This window comes from Neoarius graeffei, chromosome 4, assembly GCF_027579695.1.
Source record: "Neoarius graeffei isolate fNeoGra1 chromosome 4, fNeoGra1.pri, whole genome shotgun sequence".
In the NCBI taxonomy this organism is placed as follows: domain Eukaryota; kingdom Metazoa; phylum Chordata; class Actinopteri; order Siluriformes; family Ariidae; genus Neoarius; species Neoarius graeffei.
Genome location: NC_083572.1, coordinates 104,687,747 through 104,707,125, shown reverse-complemented (window position 1 = coordinate 104,707,125; position 19,379 = coordinate 104,687,747). Strand labels below are relative to the sequence as shown.

The following is a 19,379-nucleotide window of genomic DNA, read 5'->3' as shown; positions in this document are numbered from 1 at the left end:
CCAGCGGAATTAGCAATCAACCTGTCCGTACATAGACAACATACAATTGACATAGGGTAGACAGGACAGGAAGACAGGGATAAAGATAAAAAGGAAACACAACATGAGGAGAGATGAGGGGAAAAAAAACACACACACCCTCTGCTCCTGTCAGGAGTACAGTGTGGGAACATTTAAAAAACCTTTGCATAAGCACACAACAACACAAGTACACTTTAAACATGGGACTTGAGGGGGGGGGAATCCAGTGCAAGCAAGCAGCCGTCCGCTCCTGCAGCCATGAAGGCGCTGGTCACGCACCCGCTTGTCACACTGGGGGTAAAAATGGTGACCGTGGAGAGTTAGAGAAGGAATGTGAGTGTGTCTCCCGGCAGTGACCTTCAGGAGGAAATGTTGCCTCAGCAACGGCCTGAACCGAGGCCAGAGCTGTCTCAGGGAGCCGAATGTCGATAAGATATGAATTGTTTGGTCTTTCCAGATGCAGTCTTTGCACATCCACACCGCTCATCCATATCTGTCCGTTCTATTCAAATTGATCTCCGAAAAACGTATTCCTTGCAAAGCTGAAAGCTGCTCCGAGATAACAACCATTTTGTGGTTAAAGTTCTGAATGTCCACAGTCTGAGTGCCAACAGCTTTGCCCACCACTCCAATCATATCGGGGAGCTTTGTGGGGCTTTGAACAGCTGTCACCATTGTCTGATTTCCTCGATATACCAGGGCAATGCCTAATCCAATCAGCAAAAGTCCTGTAATCATGGTTCCGAATAGGTAGATATCTTCAATGTCCTCCACAGAAAGAATCGCCAGGCACACGACCCGCCACCGCTCCCACGCGTCCATCGTGTAACCAGCCGCAAACGTTCCGGCAGGACAGACGGGTTCCCCCGAACCCAAAACTGTGTCAATTTCGTTAGGAGACCAGTTTATCAATTCCATGCTTTTTAGTTTAGAAAGTAATGCAGGAAGAGTCTCTTCAAAAAGTACAGCAGATGAGACAAGACACGGAGCACAAGCAGGGAAAAAAGGAGGGAGAGGGAGAGCAGAAAATGCGACCGCCTTCCGTGGAAGCACGGAGAGAAAATCGCATCCAGAGGACTTTCATCTATATGAATTTCTCGACCAATCGGAGCGCACAATTTTCTATAATCACCTGTGCATTTATACTAAACATTTTGTTCTTTTGTCTCAAATCAGCAGGGACACCACCTTCTTTTATTATTATTATTATTCAGGATGAGCAATTTGTTCTAAGCGGCTAGGAATTTGAGATATAATAATTGAGATGATTATTAGTCTTTACTTTATAACTTGTTTGTTTTTAATTTTTTTAAAAAGAAAAGCTAGACACAGGTTTACAGGATATGAGGATGGAGGTGTGCACCATATGGGACTTTTTTTTTGGGGGGGGAGGACGACACTATGGGACATGTCATGAGAAAATGCAGTGGTTTTACTGGATATTCTAAATCTATAGCTTATCTTGTTTAAAAAAAACGGGATAATTTGTTAAATTTTGGTGCAGCCAATCCAGAGGAATGAACTAAAATCTTTATAGTATCATCTTAACAGAAAATCAGCTGTAAACTTCATGATGTCGGTTTAAATTAGCGCGTAGCATTTTTAACATATTTATTTGGTCTAAAAAGTCATATAGGTTGTTTTACAGTAATATTTGCTGAAGGATACATTATAGATGAAGTGACGTAACAGTCTGAGACGTTCACAAAGCCATTTCAACTCCTAGATATGTGTGTGAAGTGTGTGTGTGTGACATGAATATCTTATGATCTTAATCTTATAGCAACTGTTTTCTAACAAAGTGCTTTAATGCTTTCAGTTAAGTTCTTGGAGGTCATCAAGCCGTTCTGCGCGGTTTTACCCGAGATCCAAAAACCAGAAAGAAAGGTTTGTGCATCATTTCACTTAAAGGATAATCCTCGATATATTACATTTCTTTCTGTCTTGTAAACTCCATTTGTCGGTCCTGTGTCTGTATCCGTCCTTCAGATCCAGTTCAGAGAGAAGGTGCTATGGACGGCCATCACCTTGTTCATCTTTCTTGTCTGCTGCCAGGTATTTGTTTATTCATTTTAATAAATGTATTTTTCTTGAAATCGATCACTTATGTAATACTTAAGTCCACACAGCATTTCGACCCATCGCTGCGTCCTTGGGCTCCATGGAAACGCCTCGGTCCTTTAAAGCCATTCATGAAATCTCTCTCTTCCAAAATCTCAAGGCTAATAACTAACAAATAATAAAAGATGAAGTCGTCTACCACAGCACTGTAGATCTCTTTATTCTGATTGGTCAGGAGGTGTTGAATTATTATTCCACTCGTCACAGCAGTTCTTGGCCGTAATGCAGCTGCAAATCACAGGTTTACATGAATGGGCTCGTTTCCATAGTAACTCGTATGCTGAACGCTTCTTTAGAATTTTTTTTAAAGTATAAATCCATTTCTATAAGTATAAATGGATTTAAAGACATGGTGTTCTTTGACAGATATAAACCTGTGATTTGTGAGTTGCTGTGGTATAAGAGGAGTAAAACAGTGCTGGGTGTTCTGTTAACCACCAACACCACAGTGTGGTATTATCTTCATAAAAGCAGGCTGTGTGAACGTTGAGCATGAAATGATTCACCGGATTCGTGATTTGATTTTTGAGATGTGATTTTCATCAAATTAACTCTTTAGTGAAACAAAAGGGTTTTCTTAAAATTAGCATTCTTAAGGGTACTCACCTTCTGAAATCAACTCCTCTCAATTTTTGGAGGAAGTTCACGAAACTTGGCCGGGTTCTTTGTTATACAGTGCCTTGAAAAAGTATTCATACCCCTTGAAGTTTTTCACATTTTTCCACCTTACAACCACGAGCTTAAAAGTTTTTTATTTAGATTTTATGTGATAGACCAACACAGAGTCGCACATAATTGTGAAGTGAAATGAAAATGATAAATGGCCTTCAAAATTTTAAACAAATAAAAATCTGAAAAACGTGGTGTGCGTTAGTATTCAGCCCCCTGTACTCTGTTACCTCTAAATACAATCCAGCGCAATCAATCGCCTTCAGAAGTCATCTAATTAGTTAATAGAGTCCTACTGTGTGTAATTTACTCTCAGCATGAATACACTTGTTCTGTGAAGGCCTCAGTGGTTTGTTAGAGAACACTGAAGAACAAACAGCATCATGAAGACCAAAGAACTCACCAGACAGGTCAGGGATAAAGTTCTGGAGAAGTTTAAAGCAGGGTTAGGTTCAGGGCTTTGAACCAGAAATTTTTTTCCTATTGGTTCGTTCCGAACAGAAACGTAATTTTAACGTTTCCGGTTTTGGGTTCCACCATTAAATAGACGTTCCCGAACCGGTTAGAACAAAAAAAATTTCGTTCCCGGAACAGTTAATTACGTTCCCTGTCAGCGGTTTAACAAATGGCTATAAAATTATGTCTCTGTCTCATCCAGCTTAAGCCAAATGTAGGCTAATTCTATTACAACCTTCATTAAATAAGACAAGAAATAATTCAAAACAATTATTTCAAATGTTGGCGATTTGGATTCTCAGTATGTCTTCCCATCTACACAAACAGAAAAAGTGCCAAAAATGAAAGAGAATTCGTTTAGTGTGTTACCAAAGGCTAGTCAGGCCCTATAGAGGGCTACCGCATGATGTCACCGCGCCGCGAGATTTTGTTAGGCGCCATATTGGAAGACCAAGTACACATCTATGCAAGTACATACGTACATAAAACAAACTACACCTGAAATGTAGCCAGGGCCGGTTCTGCCCTAATCTGGACCCGGGTGCAACATCGCGCACCCCCCCAAAAAAAAAAAAAACCAGTCTAAATCAGGACAACCATCACATAACTATAACTATAAACATTTTATATCAACTATTTTAACTTAATGGGCTATAATAAATAAGCCTGCAGGCAGCCACGGCGGGCTGCCTCAGAAAAGTAACCATTTGTCCTACCTTAAAACTCGTTTTGCATTTTCTGCCTCCTTTTATGTATTTTCAACCCTCCGTTTATTTTCTTTCCTTTTCTGAAAACCCGATTTGTGTCCAGACATTTTGTTCTGCTACCAACGAACTAACTCGTCAGGTCTCGTCTCTCGAGCCCGCGATGATTCCCGTGGGAAGGGCAACAACTGATACATTTTTACAAACAGCCAATAGGGAGGTTGCATCGTTCAGGCTCTTCTTTGCTCAGACACGAGACGTGATAGTCCACCTTCCCGCTCTCTCCATTCAGTCAGCGAACGTCACACAGGAAGTGAACCCCAGCAGGTCATAGAAACTTGCGCAGGAGAAGAATGGCTTTTTTATTTGTAGGCTACGGAAACTTTGAGGAACGAAATAAAAACCGGTATTAACCGGTTACCATTATTTTTAATAAGCGTTTCTGTTCCAGAACACAAAAAATAATTAAGTTTCTGGTTTCATTTCTGTTCCATGTGAAATAGAAAAAGTTCCCGGTTTTCGTTTTCGTTCCTTGAACCGGTTCAAAGCCCTGGTTAGGTTATAAAAAAATATCCCGAGCTCTGAACATCTCGAGAAGCACTGTTCAATCCATCATTCAAAAATGGAAAAAGTATGGCACAACTGCAAACCTACCAAGACATGGCCGTCCACCTAAACTGACAGAGCGAGCGAGGAGAGCACTGGTCAGAGAAGCAGCCAAGAGGCCCATGATCACTCTGGAGGAGCTGCAGAAATCCACAGCTCAGGTGGGAGAATCTGTGCACAGGACAACTATAAGTCCACAAATCTGGCCTTTTTGGAAGAGCGGCAAGAAGAAAGCCATTGTTGAAAGACGGGCATAAGAAGCCATGTAGGGGACACAGCAAACATGTGGAAGAAGGCGCTTTGGTCAGATGAGACCAAAGTTGAACTTTTTGGCCTAAATGCAAAGCGCTATGTGTGGCGGAAAACTAACACTGCTCATCACCCTGCACACACCATCCCCACTGTGAAACATGGTGGTGGCAGCATCATGCTATAGGAATGCTTTTCTTCAGCAGGGACAGGGAAGCTGGTCAGAGTTGATGGGAAGATGGATGGAGCTAAATACAGGGCAATCCTGGAAGAAAACCTGTTGGAGGCTGCAAAAGACTTGAGACTGGGAAGGAGATTCACCTTCCAGCAAGACAATGACCCTAAACATACAGCCAGAGCTACAGTGGAACGGTTTAGATCAAAAATATTCATGTGTTAGAATGGCCCAGTCAAAGTCCAGACCTAAATCCCATTGAGCATCTGTGGCAAGACTTGAAAATTGTTCACAGACGCTCTCCATCCAATCTGGCTGAGCTTGAGCTATTTTGCAGAGAAGAATGGGCAAAAATTTCAGTGTCTAGATGTGCAAAGCTGGTAGAGACATACCACAAAAGACTTGCAGCTGTAATTGCAGCAAAAGGTGGCTCTACAAAGTATTGATGCAGGGGGTTGAATACTAACGCACACCACATTTTTCAGATTTTTATTTGTTTAAAATTTTGAAGGCCATTTATCATTTTCGTTTCACTTCACAATTATGTGCTACTCTGTGTTGGTCTATCACATAAAATCTAATAAAAAACTTCTAAGTTCGTGGTTGTAAGGTGGAAAAATGTGAAAAGTTCAAGGGGTATGAATACTTTTTCAAGGCACTGTATGTTGGTAATACTCATATTGCAATTTTGTTCAACTCGGTCGCGTTTTACTGGAGTTATGGCCCTTGATGACCAAACTTTGTACTTTGACAATTTCATGAGGGTATATTAAGCACTTATAGCATAGATATATAGGGGTCGACCGATAATCGGCCTGGCCGATATATCGGGCCGATATTCTGCGTTTTTAGGGTTATCGGTATCGGCCATAATTTCCACCGATATGCCGATAACGTGCCTTTTTGCAGCCATTTCGTTCCTAACGCGACTGTCACTGCATGTCTTTTCCTGCACTCGCCTCTCTGAGTTCAAGAACACGGTCCCGCCCACCACAACATCTGATTTGTTTGGCACAAGAGATATAGCCAATCGACACGTGCAGCTAAATACTCTGAACTGTTTCAAAGCGCCCGTATCAAGGTAAGGACATGCTGCTTTTCCCGCAATAAGTCACAAACACACAAGTTGCAAAAGCACATCATTATATGTTTACATTCTTCATCTACTACTCGTTAAAATTGTCCATTTGCATCTGTGTAGCCAGGCAAACTTAGCTTACGGAAGGAAGCACTTGAATTAGCCTACAACCAACTAGTCTCGCTGAAACAGCATAACGTAGGCTGCAGTCATTTTTAAATCCCCGTCTGGAAACGTTGTGAATGTGTCAGTAGTTCTACTCGAACAGTAGAATGACAGCCATACAGAGAGGTGGTCAAGGGAAGATGAAATAAAACGTAGTGTTTGTGTTCTGTAGGCTAGCGCAAGCCTAGCCTACAGAAGGCTATTTGTTATGGTGATGAGTAAACTTCATGACGTGACTCGTGCTCAAAAAGCGCATTGCACTTGTATATGTTAGGGAACTTTATAAAGCGCTATTTGAACATTTAAACAAGCCAGGTGTGACTAGTATTTATAATTCTTGCGCAAGTGATTCTCCTCGCTAGCGCTTCTGATTCGGAAAGCGATATACTCTTAAAGGAGCAGCCGCTCCTAATAGAGATCTTGCATGTGACATCACAGCCGATCCAGATTGTGACAGACGCCATCTTGTAGGTCAAACGCCATATTCCACCTTCTACTTCTGCTTTTACTTCTACCTTTTCTTCTGGAAAACCCTACTATATACAATTCTACTACAACGGCTGTGGCTACAAGCTCTCCCTACCTGTGCACGTTTTTTGTGTTTTTTGTGTGTATTTTTGCGTGTTGTTCGTCTGTACCAGACTTCAATATCCACTACAACCGTATGGACTTACTGGACATTGGTTTCCAGCAGAAAATGACGGTTTGTAGCGATTTCCATCGCATGCACAACATTCTGGACGAGAAAAAAAAAATAGCGAGACCAGCGGGGTCTCCGTGGATTGTTATCGGAAGCAAAGCGAAGGAGGCGGCGCCGGGAGCAAAAGTGAGGCTACAGGCAGAGCCGGCTTGTTGACTAAGCTCAGAAAACAGCCACTCAAATCTCCACTGCCAAGCCTCTACCTCTCCAACGCCAGATCCATGTAAACAAGACGGACGATTTGGAATTGCCTTATTCTATTCTATAATCGGCTGGTCAGTGCTATACTCAATACTTAAGTGACTTACCCATCCAATGAGGATCATTTTCTTGTTTACAAGATGCCACATCTGAGTCGCTGACAAATCCTGAATTTCTGTAAAGAAAACTGTCCAGAGATTTATAAGCACGCAGTGCTTCACCACTGAACAGCGAGGGAAAGTTGATGAGGTAATCATACACGTCCGGGTATTCCGCTGGCAGTTCAATATCCGGTCGTGAAAACTCCGTCCGGAAAGCCATAAGGGTCACAAATCTGTAGATCGTTTATTTTAGACATATATCTAGTTATCTGTTCATTAGAAAAATGAGCCGTGTAGTCCGTCGGTTGAAATTGATCCATTCTGTACACGAGTGCAGCAGTATTCAGCGGTGTTTTTGACCGACACGATGGCGGTTGTGTACTTTCTGGTCACGTGACTGCAAGATCTCTATAGGGAGTGATGGCCTACTTTACTGTATGTTTGATTTTACTTTTTAAAAAATGCTCCAGGCAGCTCCCTACACTTGATTTTGTTATTTAAAAACTACTTGAAGTTGGTAAGTCTTACTTGGTGTAAAAGAATCCAGAGTGTATTTTCATTTATTTTCCACTGAAAATGGTGAGCTGTAATATAGTAGGGAGTGATTTATTTTTTTATTGGTGAATATTTATTTTTTATCTCATTTTATTCTAACTGTTTGACTTTATTGTACAAATGCTGCTGGCATCTCCCTGCACAAAATTTCATGTTCAATTTTACAATTAAACGTACATTTCATGGATATGAAGGTCTGTGTCAGTGTGTGCCATGTTTAATTTCATGTGAATTATAATGTTTACGTTTATCGGTTGCACATATCGGTTATCGGCATCCCAATTCCATAATAATCGGTATCGGCCCTGAAAAAACATATCGGTCGATCCCTATAGATGTAGTTGCCAGCGGGGGATATTGTGCTCTCAGATCACTCTTGTTAATTGATTTGAATTGTCAAATTTGTATCACACTTGGAATTTATTGCACGATATATAATATAATACATGCCTAGTGTGTTTTTGCAGGGTTTTTTTATTTATTTTTTTCCTCTTTCTCTCTCAGATCCCTCTGTTTGGGATCATGTCTTCAGACTCCGCAGATCCCTTCTACTGGATGAGAGTCATTCTGGCTTCCAACAGGGGTCAGTCTCCATACCCGTCCTCATCACTGTAATCGTGATGCTGTTATAACGAGCCGAGTTTCCCAAAAGCATGGCAGCACGAATGTTATATTTACTTCCATGAAATTTATCTTGTGGAACAGGAGCTAAAGGGTTGTTTTACAATCAGGGTACGCAAGCTAAAAATCACATTTAACACTTATCTTCAATATCAAAAGGCTTGACTAACGCTACGTTCACACTGCAAGGCTTAATGCTCAATTCCGATTTTTTTGTGAAATCCGATTTTTTTGTGAGGTCGTTCACATTAACAAATATATGCGACTTGTGTGTGATCCTCAGTATGAACGAAAAGCGACCTAAAAGTGTTCCGCATGCGCATTGCAGGATACGACGACGTCACACGCAGTGAGCATGGCCAGTGTTTACGGAAGTAAAACCGCCCGGTTGCGGTATGACCCATCCAATCTAGCTTGAATAGCTGCATCCCCCCAAATGGAAATCAGCTCCCTAACCTCTGCGTCCTTCCATTGAGAAGATTCAGAACCTTCACAGCCCGAAGCGTCCCTCGCATTGATGTCATGCGCAGGGGCGCAGATACGTTTTTTGAACTGGGAGGGACAAAGCTGCCAGCAAACCAACCCCAACCCCGATATGCCTGTCAAACTTGTTGTTAGTAACCATAGCAACCAAGCTCGAGCTCGCAACCTGTGCAGTCTGCGCAGCTCAACCAACCGAATATCAGTCTTTGTTTTATGTGAGTTGTTGCAACTATGTATACACTGCTGTGCACCTCAATAAACCGAATGGTAATTAGTCTTTTGATTTTTCCGTGAGGTTTGCCTTATGCAAAGAAAGACAGCATAGACGTTTTTTCCTCCCTATAAGTGGGGGGGACCGAACGAGGTGAATTTAAATCTGGGTGGGACGAATCCCCCCTCTATCTGTGCCCGTGATTATGCGCCATGTTGTTGTAACTTTTTTTGAGAGACCCGCCGCCTACTTCAGCGCAGAATAGTGACGTTTGTGGCTTGTTGATGACGTGTAAGTCGGATGAATGTGACCTGGCGGTTCAGACTGAAGTCGCATATGAAAAGAGCGGATAGGGATCAGAATTAGGACCATATATCCAAACGGCCTGGGTCGGATTTGAAAAAAATCGGATCTGTGTCGTTCATATTGTCAATAAAAGATCGGATACAGGTCACATATGGGCGAAAAGATCGGATTTGAGTCACTTCAGCCTGCAGTGTGAACGTAGCCTAAATAAACTTGGTTGTTTATTGTAGCCCTGTGATAGCTCTATTTACCATGCAAAAAAAAATGTGGTGATAACGTTATTTTTGGTGAATGTATGGCAATATATGTCATATTTAGCAAAATTACTCGTGTCAGTTAGAAAAAGTGCTTTTTTTGACCACAGGTAGCTCCAAAAGGGATGCACTTAAATCATTCTTTATACCATAAAACAAATATTTGGTTCCATATCATTGGAAATGTAGTTAAGTTTTAATGTTGAATGCCAGTAAGTTTTCAGACTATTTTGATCAAATTAGTATGTAATTGTGTCAAAAAAAAAGTCCTCTCCGAGACAGCTAATTTTTCAATATAAAATAACATATCTAATTATTTTCATCCTAAAATGTGGTCAAGATATTGGGACATAAATATTAGAGCCAACTAACACAAAGCTTACAGCCTTTATATTTAAAAGCACTATGGAAGGAGTGGATTCTGAATTGTCAAAAAAAAAAAAAGTCCTCTCCGAGAATCACTTCATTTGTTTCTCCCATCTTATAGCAGATTACACAAAACTACCATACACACGTCAAAAAATTACCTGCAATCTGTTCTTTAACTTGTCCTTCACTTAAAAACTGGTACAAGAACCAGTTTGAATCAATTTGAATTTTGGACCCCTGTGACACAAACTTTGTACCCTGATTGTAAAACAACCCTAAAGCCTGTTATTTGTTTAATAAGGTCACACATGTTGGAAAGCTTTGTGGCAGTGTTTTAACTCTGAGGAATGTTGACTGGAGATGTTTAGGTTGATTATAATGTGTTGCAGGTACTCTGATGGAGTTGGGTATCTCCCCCATCGTGACCTCAGGCCTCATCATGCAGCTGCTGGCTGGAGCGAAAATCATTGAGGTTGGAGACACACCTAAAGACCGAGCGCTGTTTAACGGAGCCCAGAAATGTGAGTGTGTGCCTTTTTATTACAGTATCTTGATTTGTCTTTTATTTTTCTCCAAGTTTCTTTTTTTGGGGCCATTTCCCACTCACCAGGCAGCAGGGTGAAGGTGAACATGTGCTTCATGAAACCTGAAGCTGATAGCCCTATTCGGGTTGGATTAGTTTATCGGGGAGATGGCTGTAATAAAGATCTGATGATGTTTTAGGTCCTATTTATGCAGAAATGTAGAAAATTCTAAAGGGTTCACAAACTTTCAAGCACCACTGTACAGAGCTATTTGCACTCAGTCATTTATACAGTGATTCTTATTATTTTTCAATATTTGGTGCTTTTTTTTTTTTGTAAAATAACTATCTTGCTCTAGACTTTCAGGCAATATTGTAAGATTTTATTTTTCATTTTATCTAATAGTTGATGGTACAGTAATTACATGATTAATTAGTACAATAATTACATGGACTAGAAGTATTATTGCTCAAACATGTTTATTCGAAGGTGCTTTTGGTGTTTGAAGTATTAAGTATGCCGAAGTATAAAGGGCATTTGTGCAGTAAGGGTTATTATTGAACTACAACAGAACTCATTTAAACTTTTGGTTAGTGGCGTTCTGGCAGTGGTTCGGTAATAAAACAGCATTATTATCTACTACATTATCAGATGATTACTTTTTTTTTTGCTCATGTGACCCCCACGCTGCAAACCACAGCATCACGGACCTCCACTTGTTGGAGCAACCTTTTCAACCATGTTAACAGGAAAAAGTGACTTTTTTTTTTTTTTTTAATTTACTACAAAACCAAGATGTGTGTAACAAACAATATAACAAAAAACATACATTAGTGAACCAGGACATGGGACATTCAATAAGGGCTAGGGACATGGTACTGAGGGGGGGGGTATTAGAATGTGTGTGTGTCTGTGAGTGTGTTAGAGGGGGATGTTTGAGTGTGGGTGTGAGGGGGGGTATTTGTGTGCGTGTGTACATGAATACATATGTATATTATCAGTTTAGCAATTATGTAAATGATATGTGAGCAGAAAAGTCCGGGGCATGGGGGATTAGGATGAGTCCCACTGGGAGGGAGTGGAGGAAGGGAGGAAGAGACAAGGGAGGGAGAAGCAGACTTCGGGCAAACTGACGCACCCCCCCAGACACAATCACACCCCCAAGAGAAAAAATAAATAAATAAAATAAAATGGAGGGGGGGGGGGGGGGGTAAGATGACTTCCTCTGACCACTCCAAGCCCCAGTGCATCAGAGGTACAAGCCGAACCCTAGCGGGAGGAGAGGACAGGAAAGGGCCACTGCAGAGCCCCCCAGACCACCCCCACCCCCGGCCCCCACCATCCCGAACAGAACAGGAGCCCAAGGCTCTCCCAATCCACGCGCCTCGCTGGCCCTATGATGTGTTTTATCTAATGTCTAAATGCATTAAAAAGAGGGGGGGCAGAGCAGAGAGAGCGCCTTACTAAAGACTCCCCCCGACCCACCCCCACCTTTCCTATAAATTGAGATTGTGATTTTTCTAAGATGTGATGCATTAAAAGAAGTGAGGCGCAAGCTGATTCGGGCCTTTTTACAGGCCACTCTACAGAGCGCCCCACCTTGGCCCTTACTTACTGGAGGTGTTTGTGTTATTGAGTGGGAATGTACCTTCTGAGTCAGCTAATGTGGAGCGTTAAAAAGTGAGATACGCAGAGTGGAGGCAGCCCAGTCCATTCCAGGGGAGGATGGGGTCTGCAGTGGGGGAGAGGCCCCACCATGGCCAGAACCCCTCACACAAGTCAGCCAGCCCCTGACCCCTGGAAGCCAGAGCAGTACAGAGGAGAGACTGATGTTATGTTGTGTTTTTGATGGGGGGCGCGGGGGGATAGATAAACAATGGAAAAGGGGGGGTGGGTCTCATCCTGTCTCAGGCAGAGAGGGCCACCAGAGCGGTTATAACTGTAAGAAATTGGAAAGTGATGACCAGGTTAGGTTGTTATTAGATGGGATATTAGAGGTTTCTAATGATATGTGGTCCAGTAACAAGTTTTTCCAGGCAGATATGTGAATCTGCCTGGAAAACACCCAATTTAGAACTCACTACACCCATCTCAAATTTTATTAATATATCTTCTTCAAAAAAGCTATTATCCAAAATTTATAAGTTATTGATACAAACTGATACCAGTATGAGCTTACCATCTGCCATATGGGATTCAGATCTCTCTATCTCTGCTGATGCCAAATTCTGGACTCAAGTCTGCAAAAATACCTTTCTCATGACCAAAAATACCAACCTACAATTAATCCAATACAAGATTATCCACAGGACTCATCTCACGGGCCACAAATTGTTTTGCGTGGGTTTTTCCACAGATATCTGCCCTCACTGTACTCAAAACTGCCTGGACACCTATATTCACGCACTCTGGCACTGTACCCCCATCAAACAATTTTGGGAGAAGGTAACAGATCTACTTTCCACTTTCTTTGGCTGCTGCATCCCAACCTCTCCATTGCTCTGTTTGCTTGGAGATACCACTGTATCCACCTTGAATCACTTTAACAACATCATCCTATTGGTTGCGCTAGCTGTCGCCAAGAAAACTATCCTCATGAACTGGAAATCAAAGAACAAAATTCACATATCCACCATAAAATGCTCCTAAAGCTCACCAGATATCACCAAATGGCTCCCTTTTTGCAAAATTTTCTGGGGGATAGGGGACGGGACGGGCGTACTCTCCACCCTACGGGCCGTGCAGGGTGTCCTGTGGCCACCCAAAAGTTAGGGCTTCATTTTAATCCTGGGAGAACACTGATTGGGAATGGAACTCATGCTCTCCTGATCTTTCTTTTTTGTGTGGGTGTAGTGTTTGGGATGATCATCACGATTGGCCAGGCGATCGTGTACGTGATGACGGGCATGTACGGAGATCCGTCAGAGATGGGAGCTGGGATCTGTCTCCTCATCATCATTCAGGTAAATTGCATGCGACACGTTGTCTGATTTTCTCTACTCTGATTACGCTCATGATCCGATTGCTGACTAGTGCCAAGCTGGATCATTTGAGTAGTTGATTTCTTGTCATTGTTGTTATTAGGTTGGATTTATTCTCCCCACCTCAACATTAACTCCCCTTTAGTCCAGTCGGACAAGCAGTCAGATCTCTCACTTGTCCTGACCAGAACCTTTTTATTCCTCTGTATTTACTAGTTCACTGAAAGTGATTTAACCAAGTTTATGAAAAAGCAGGTATAGTTTTGATCATTCTGCTTTAATTTATAATTTTTCAATAAAACTCACTTTAACAATAAACAGAAGCTATCCAAAGCCCCAGTGTGGTGCGTATGGTGTTCTCTCCCATTACCTGATCTGCAGTTTTGAGTTACAGTCTCTCTCTCTCTCTCTCTCTCTCTCTCTCTCTCTCTCTCTCTCTCTCTTTCTGAAATTCAAAGCTTCTGGAGGAAATAAAGTTAAATCTTGATTAATCCAGTAAAACCTGAAGAATAAATTAATTTAAAGTAAACGAGTTGGACATAAGTGACCGAATCATGTTGTGAATAAAAACAAACCATAAATGAGTTTGGCACTGTTGTAAAATTCCCAGAAATATTTTACCACATTTGTGCGGTTAATGTGAACCATACCAAAAAAAAAAAAAAAAATTAGTGAATATCCAAATGAAATGAAATGATTCACCGCAGAGATTTTTTTTTTTTTTTTTTTTTTTAATTGAGGTATTTGATTGCTATTTCTCCAATTTCAATGAAGTCTAATAATCTATAATTAGATATTATGCCGTGGTTATTTTTACACACACCTGCTGGACTCGGCTTCTCCGGAACTTTGCAAACAGTAACACGGCCGGGTCACTGAGGGGATTGAACTCGTTTTGTTGGAACTTTATTGGTGTAACTCTTGAATAATTCCTCTATAAACGGTAATTTTTCAACAAATATTCAGCTCGTCCCGTCGGACAGGCAGATATGGGTTTGAGTTGTCCACTGGGTCGTTCCGGACAGTTGGATTACCGTTAATGTCGAGCCCTGATGTAAACAGTGTATATAATTAGAGTGATGGGAGCTGACCAGAGTCTCCGTAAATCTCAAAGTAAAATTCGCAAATTGGTGGCAATGAAGATCACAAAAGTTACATTTTCTATCATTACACCGAAACTAAATATGTAGCTACGTATGTCGAATAACTTATTTATTATTATTTTTTTAATTGGGTAGCTAATCTAAGCAAGGCCACATGCAGCGCCCTCCACAATTAGTGGCACCCCTCGTTAAGATATGTTATTCGGCTTCTAATTTTTTTTTTTTTAAATAATATAGGACAACAATGCAAAGAGAGAAATCCAACCTTTAATTCAAGTGCATTTATTCAGTGGGAAAAAAAATCCCACATTAAGAAATAATTCTTTTACATGAAATCATGTGTGCCACAATTATTGGCACCCCTGATGTTAATACTTGTACAACCCCCTTTTGCCAACAAGACAGTACTTAATATTCTATAACATTTCACAAGATGGGAGAATACAGAGAGAGGGATATTCGACCCTCTTTCTGAGGGTCACAATCTCTCTAAATCATCCAGAGTCCTGGGTCCTCTCCTATGCACTCTCCTCTTCAGCTCACCCCACAGGTTTTCAATTGGGTTGAGGTCTGGGGACTGAGATGGCCATGGGAGGAGCTTGATTTTTGTGTCTGGTGAACCATTTTTGTGTGGATTTGGCCACATGTTTAGGGTCGTTATCTTGCTGAAAGACCCAGTGACGACCCATCTTCAGCTTTCGGGCAGAGGCCACCAGATTTTGATTTAAGATGTCCTGGTATTTCAAAGAGTTCATGATGCCGTGCACCCTAACAAGGTTCCTGGGGCCTTTGGAAGAGAAACAGGCCCACAGCATCACCGATCCTCCCCCATACTTCACAGTGGGCATGAGGTGCTTTTCCGCATACTCATCTTTTGTGATGTATTAGTGTTTGTTGCCAAAAAGCTCTATCTTGGTCTCATCTGACCAAAGCACACGGTCCCAGTTGAAGTCCCAGTACCGCTTGGCGAACTCCAGACGTTTACGTTTATGCTTGTAAGTGAGAAAAGGCTTTTTCCGTGCATGCCTCCCAAACAGCTTGTTGGCATGTAGATAGCGCCTGATGGTTGTTATGGAGACTTTGTGACCCCAAGATGCTACTCTGATGCAATTCTCTAACGGTGAGCTTTGGAGAACTTTTTACTTCTCTTCCCATCCTCCTCACTGTGCGTGGTGGCAAGATAAACTTGCATCCTCGTCCAGGCTTGTTTGCCACTGTTCCAGTTGTTTTAAACTTCTTGATGATTCCTCTGACAGTAGATATGGGCCGGTGTAGGCGAGCGGCTATTTTCTTGTAGCCGTTGCCTGACTTATGAAGGTCGACACACATCTGCCTTACTTGAATGGTGTGTTCTCTTGTCTTTCCCATGTTGAAGAGTGGATAAGAGAAATAGGCCTCTGTGTCACATCATATTTATACCCCAGGGAAACAGGATGTGATGAATTACTAATTAAAGGTTCCTAGATTTTTTTTTTTTTTTAATTTATTTATTTTTTTAAATTCACTTGAGTTAAGGGTTACATTTTTCTACAATTTTCAGTGAGGGATTATGCTTCTGCAATAAAAATTGAGTTTATTTTAAGGCTTTTAACACATCTTAACCAGGGGTGCCAATAATTGTGGAGGGCGCTATATGCATGCGTTTATACACCTGTATTCTGTTTGTTCAGTCTCGGGGTAAAGTCAGTGTGGTGAATGTAAGAGAACTTTTTTCAGCATCTGCTATTGGCAGGAGAAAGTCCGTTCGAAGTAGAGATCCTGTTCTATTAACCACGTGTCATTTTAAAATGAGGTGAAGAGGTATTTTAAAAAAGACTTGAGGCACTGGAGTGGGTTTTGGGACGTTTTTAGAAAAAATTTAAACGAGTCTCTGTATTTTCAGAAGCAAAAAGGGTTGGGTGACGGTGGTTAATCACAGTGGTGGAAAAGAACTTGATTCCTGCTCGCAAAGTGTAATGAGAGGGAGGAAATTAGCTCCACCCCCTTTTTTTTTTTTTTCCTGTAAATCTCCTTTATATGCAACACATGGAATGAGGAAGAGTCTGATTATTGGGTTTTCAGTTACACTACCGTTCAAAAGTTTGGGGTCACTTTGAAATGTCCTTATTTTTGAAAGAAAAGCACTGTTCTTTTCAATGAAGATCACTTTAAACTAATCAGAAATCCACTCTATACATTGCTAATGTGGTAAATGACTATTCTAGCTGCAAATGTCTGGTTTTTGGTGCAATATCTACTAGGGATGTTAACCGATGACCGGTTGACCGAATCAACGTCAACCGGTTAATTTTTTTTTTTTTTTTTTGGTTGTCGGTAAAAAAAAAAAGTTTTGAAGCTGCCGATTTTGGAGCAGAGAACCTGGAGTTCTGTGTTGTAAACGCTTGGGGCATGCCATGCGGTGTAAGGACGACAGCTGACAAATCAGAAACACCCATTCAGTCATGTCCCGCCTTCCCGCCCCAGTTGAAAACAGCTGCCACTCGGCGAGAGGAAAGTGTAGACACAGGGGTTTTTAGCTTGCAAATTACTATTGTTTTTTTTTTAATTATTATTAGAAGGCACATCGAGTTTAGTCCTGCCTTAGCCAGTGCATTCTGAAAGTATATGTTTCGGTCTGTAGCCAAAAATGCATGTTATTGCAGATCATATCTCTCCACACAAACTAAAGGTGCAGATGTCGACTTTTTCACGGCTGAATCGTGCAGATACGATTTTTTTTTTTTTTTTTTTTTTTTTTTTTTTTAGGGGGGCGTTGGAGTGTCTGAATAATTTCATCAGAGTAAATTCTGTATCAAAATTACTAAATAAGCAAATGCCGTTGAAATTATTCAGACACTCCAGCGCCCCCCCCCCCCCCCCCCCAAAAAAAATCGGATCTGCACGATTCAGCTGTGAAAAAGGCGGCATCCGCCAAAAGGCGTGCCATTTGCATCCCTGTCAAACTCTTAGGTTAACCGGCTAATAAGGCTTGGTGGTTGGTCAAGATTTTTTTTTTTATTTAAGTTTTCACCATTCTTAATATCTCCATAGGTGTATAGAGGCCCATTTCCAGCAACTATCACTCCAGTGTTCTAATGGTACAATGTGTTTGCTCATTGCCTCAGAAGGCTAATGGATGATTAGAAAACCCTTGTACAATCATGTTAGCACAGCTGAAAACAGTTGAGCTCTTTAGAGAAGCTATAAAACTGACCTTCCTTTGAGCAGATTGAGTTTCTGGAGCATCACATTTGTGGGGTCGATTAAATGCTCAAAATGGCCAGAAAAATGTCTTGACTATATTTTCTATTCATTTTACAACTTATGGTGGTAAATAAAAGTGTGACTTTTCATGGAAAACACACAATTTGTCTGGGTGACCCCAAACTTTTGAACGGTAGTGTACTTGTTGATTTGAGAACTTGGGTGTCTGGTATAAAGACTGTAGGTTTGAAAGAGACTGTGTGTGTGTGTTCGTGTTCAGTTGTTTGTGGCTGGTCTGATCGTGCTCCTGCTGGACGAGCTGCTTCAGAAAGGATATGGTTTGGGCTCTGGTATCTCCCTCTTCATCGCTACTAACATCTGTGAGACCATCGTCTGGAAAGCCTTCAGTCCAACGACGGTGAACACGGGCAGAGGTACGTCCACAGTCTTTGTCTGTGTGTTATCAGTCGCGGTGTAGTACTGCCATTTTGCCCAGTGAAGACATGACTGTCCTGTCGGAATTTAATCAGAGATGAACACTGACTTGTTATATCAGGAATATAAAACACACTCCGGGCATGCTGTTCCAGAAAAATAATCAGCAGCAGGGTGGTTTGAAGAAGCAAGAGTTCCTCTTGCTGTCTTAAAGTTGACTATACCAGCACAACACCGAGCCGTGAACGTGTTCTATTCCTCTTATACCTCGGCAATTTGCTTGTTACTTGTGTTAGCAGTTATTAACCTTTGTTCCCTAATCAAGTATGTGTTAAGATAAGAAAAAGGAGAAAAAAAAAGCAGCTTGTCTTCCCTCATCAGTGTTAACACCCTCATGTTGGAAAACTTGGTTTAGCGTTGCTTTATTTCTGACTGTTACAAAAGCACCGACACTGGAGGTTCCTTCCATAAACGTTAAATATGTGTGATACGTTGCTATAGAAACGATAGCGTGAGTGCATTCATATAGCTGTACCACCTACAAGTGCAATTCTCCATGTAGCCGCCTTACGTTCTTAGATAAAAATATTGATTGACGTGCGTATAGAGTATAAGGGGGCGTGGCAGATGAAGCCTCGCTTCGAGGCATGTATCGTCCAGCAGGAAACTGTCATTGGTCATGTGGTTTTCTGCTAAATGATACAGGCGTCGATGCAGGGCTTCTTCAGCCACATCCATGATACTCGTTAAGCCATCACTACCAGCGGCCAATCAGAACCAAGAATTCAGCAGCACTGTGGTATGTGAAACCGTACCTCTTCACTTAGCCTTAAAATCAGGCAATCTTGTTTGATCTAATGTTCCCAGGCACCGAGTTTGAGGGCGCCATCATCGCTCTGTTCCACCTGTTGGCCACTCGGACTGATAAAGTGCGCGCTCTGAGAGAGGCCTTCTACAGGCAGAACCTCCCCAACCTCATGAACCTCATCGCTACTGTCTTCGTCTTCGCCGTGGTCATATACTTCCAGGTGACTGAGATGTTCCCCAGACCAAGAATGAAGAACATGCGAAATAACTGAACAGAAATGACTAAACGCTCTTTCTCAAT

General features: G+C 41.6%; 1 protein-coding gene across 1 annotated transcript in view; it reads left to right on the top strand.

Moving 5' to 3' along the window:
• Positions 1-19,379, top strand: part of sec61a1a (SEC61 translocon subunit alpha 1a) — a 34,253-nt gene that overhangs the window by 2,702 nt on the left and 12,172 nt on the right. The window contains exons 2-8 of the mRNA XM_060920117.1: positions 1,841-1,908; positions 2,011-2,076; positions 8,306-8,384; positions 10,435-10,566; positions 13,423-13,532; positions 18,117-18,270; positions 19,139-19,299. Coding sequence (XP_060776100.1) covers positions 1,841-1,908; positions 2,011-2,076; positions 8,306-8,384; positions 10,435-10,566; positions 13,423-13,532; positions 18,117-18,270; positions 19,139-19,299 — 770 coding nt within the window. The remainder of the gene's footprint in view (positions 1-1,840; positions 1,909-2,010; positions 2,077-8,305; positions 8,385-10,434; positions 10,567-13,422; positions 13,533-18,116; positions 18,271-19,138; positions 19,300-19,379) is intronic.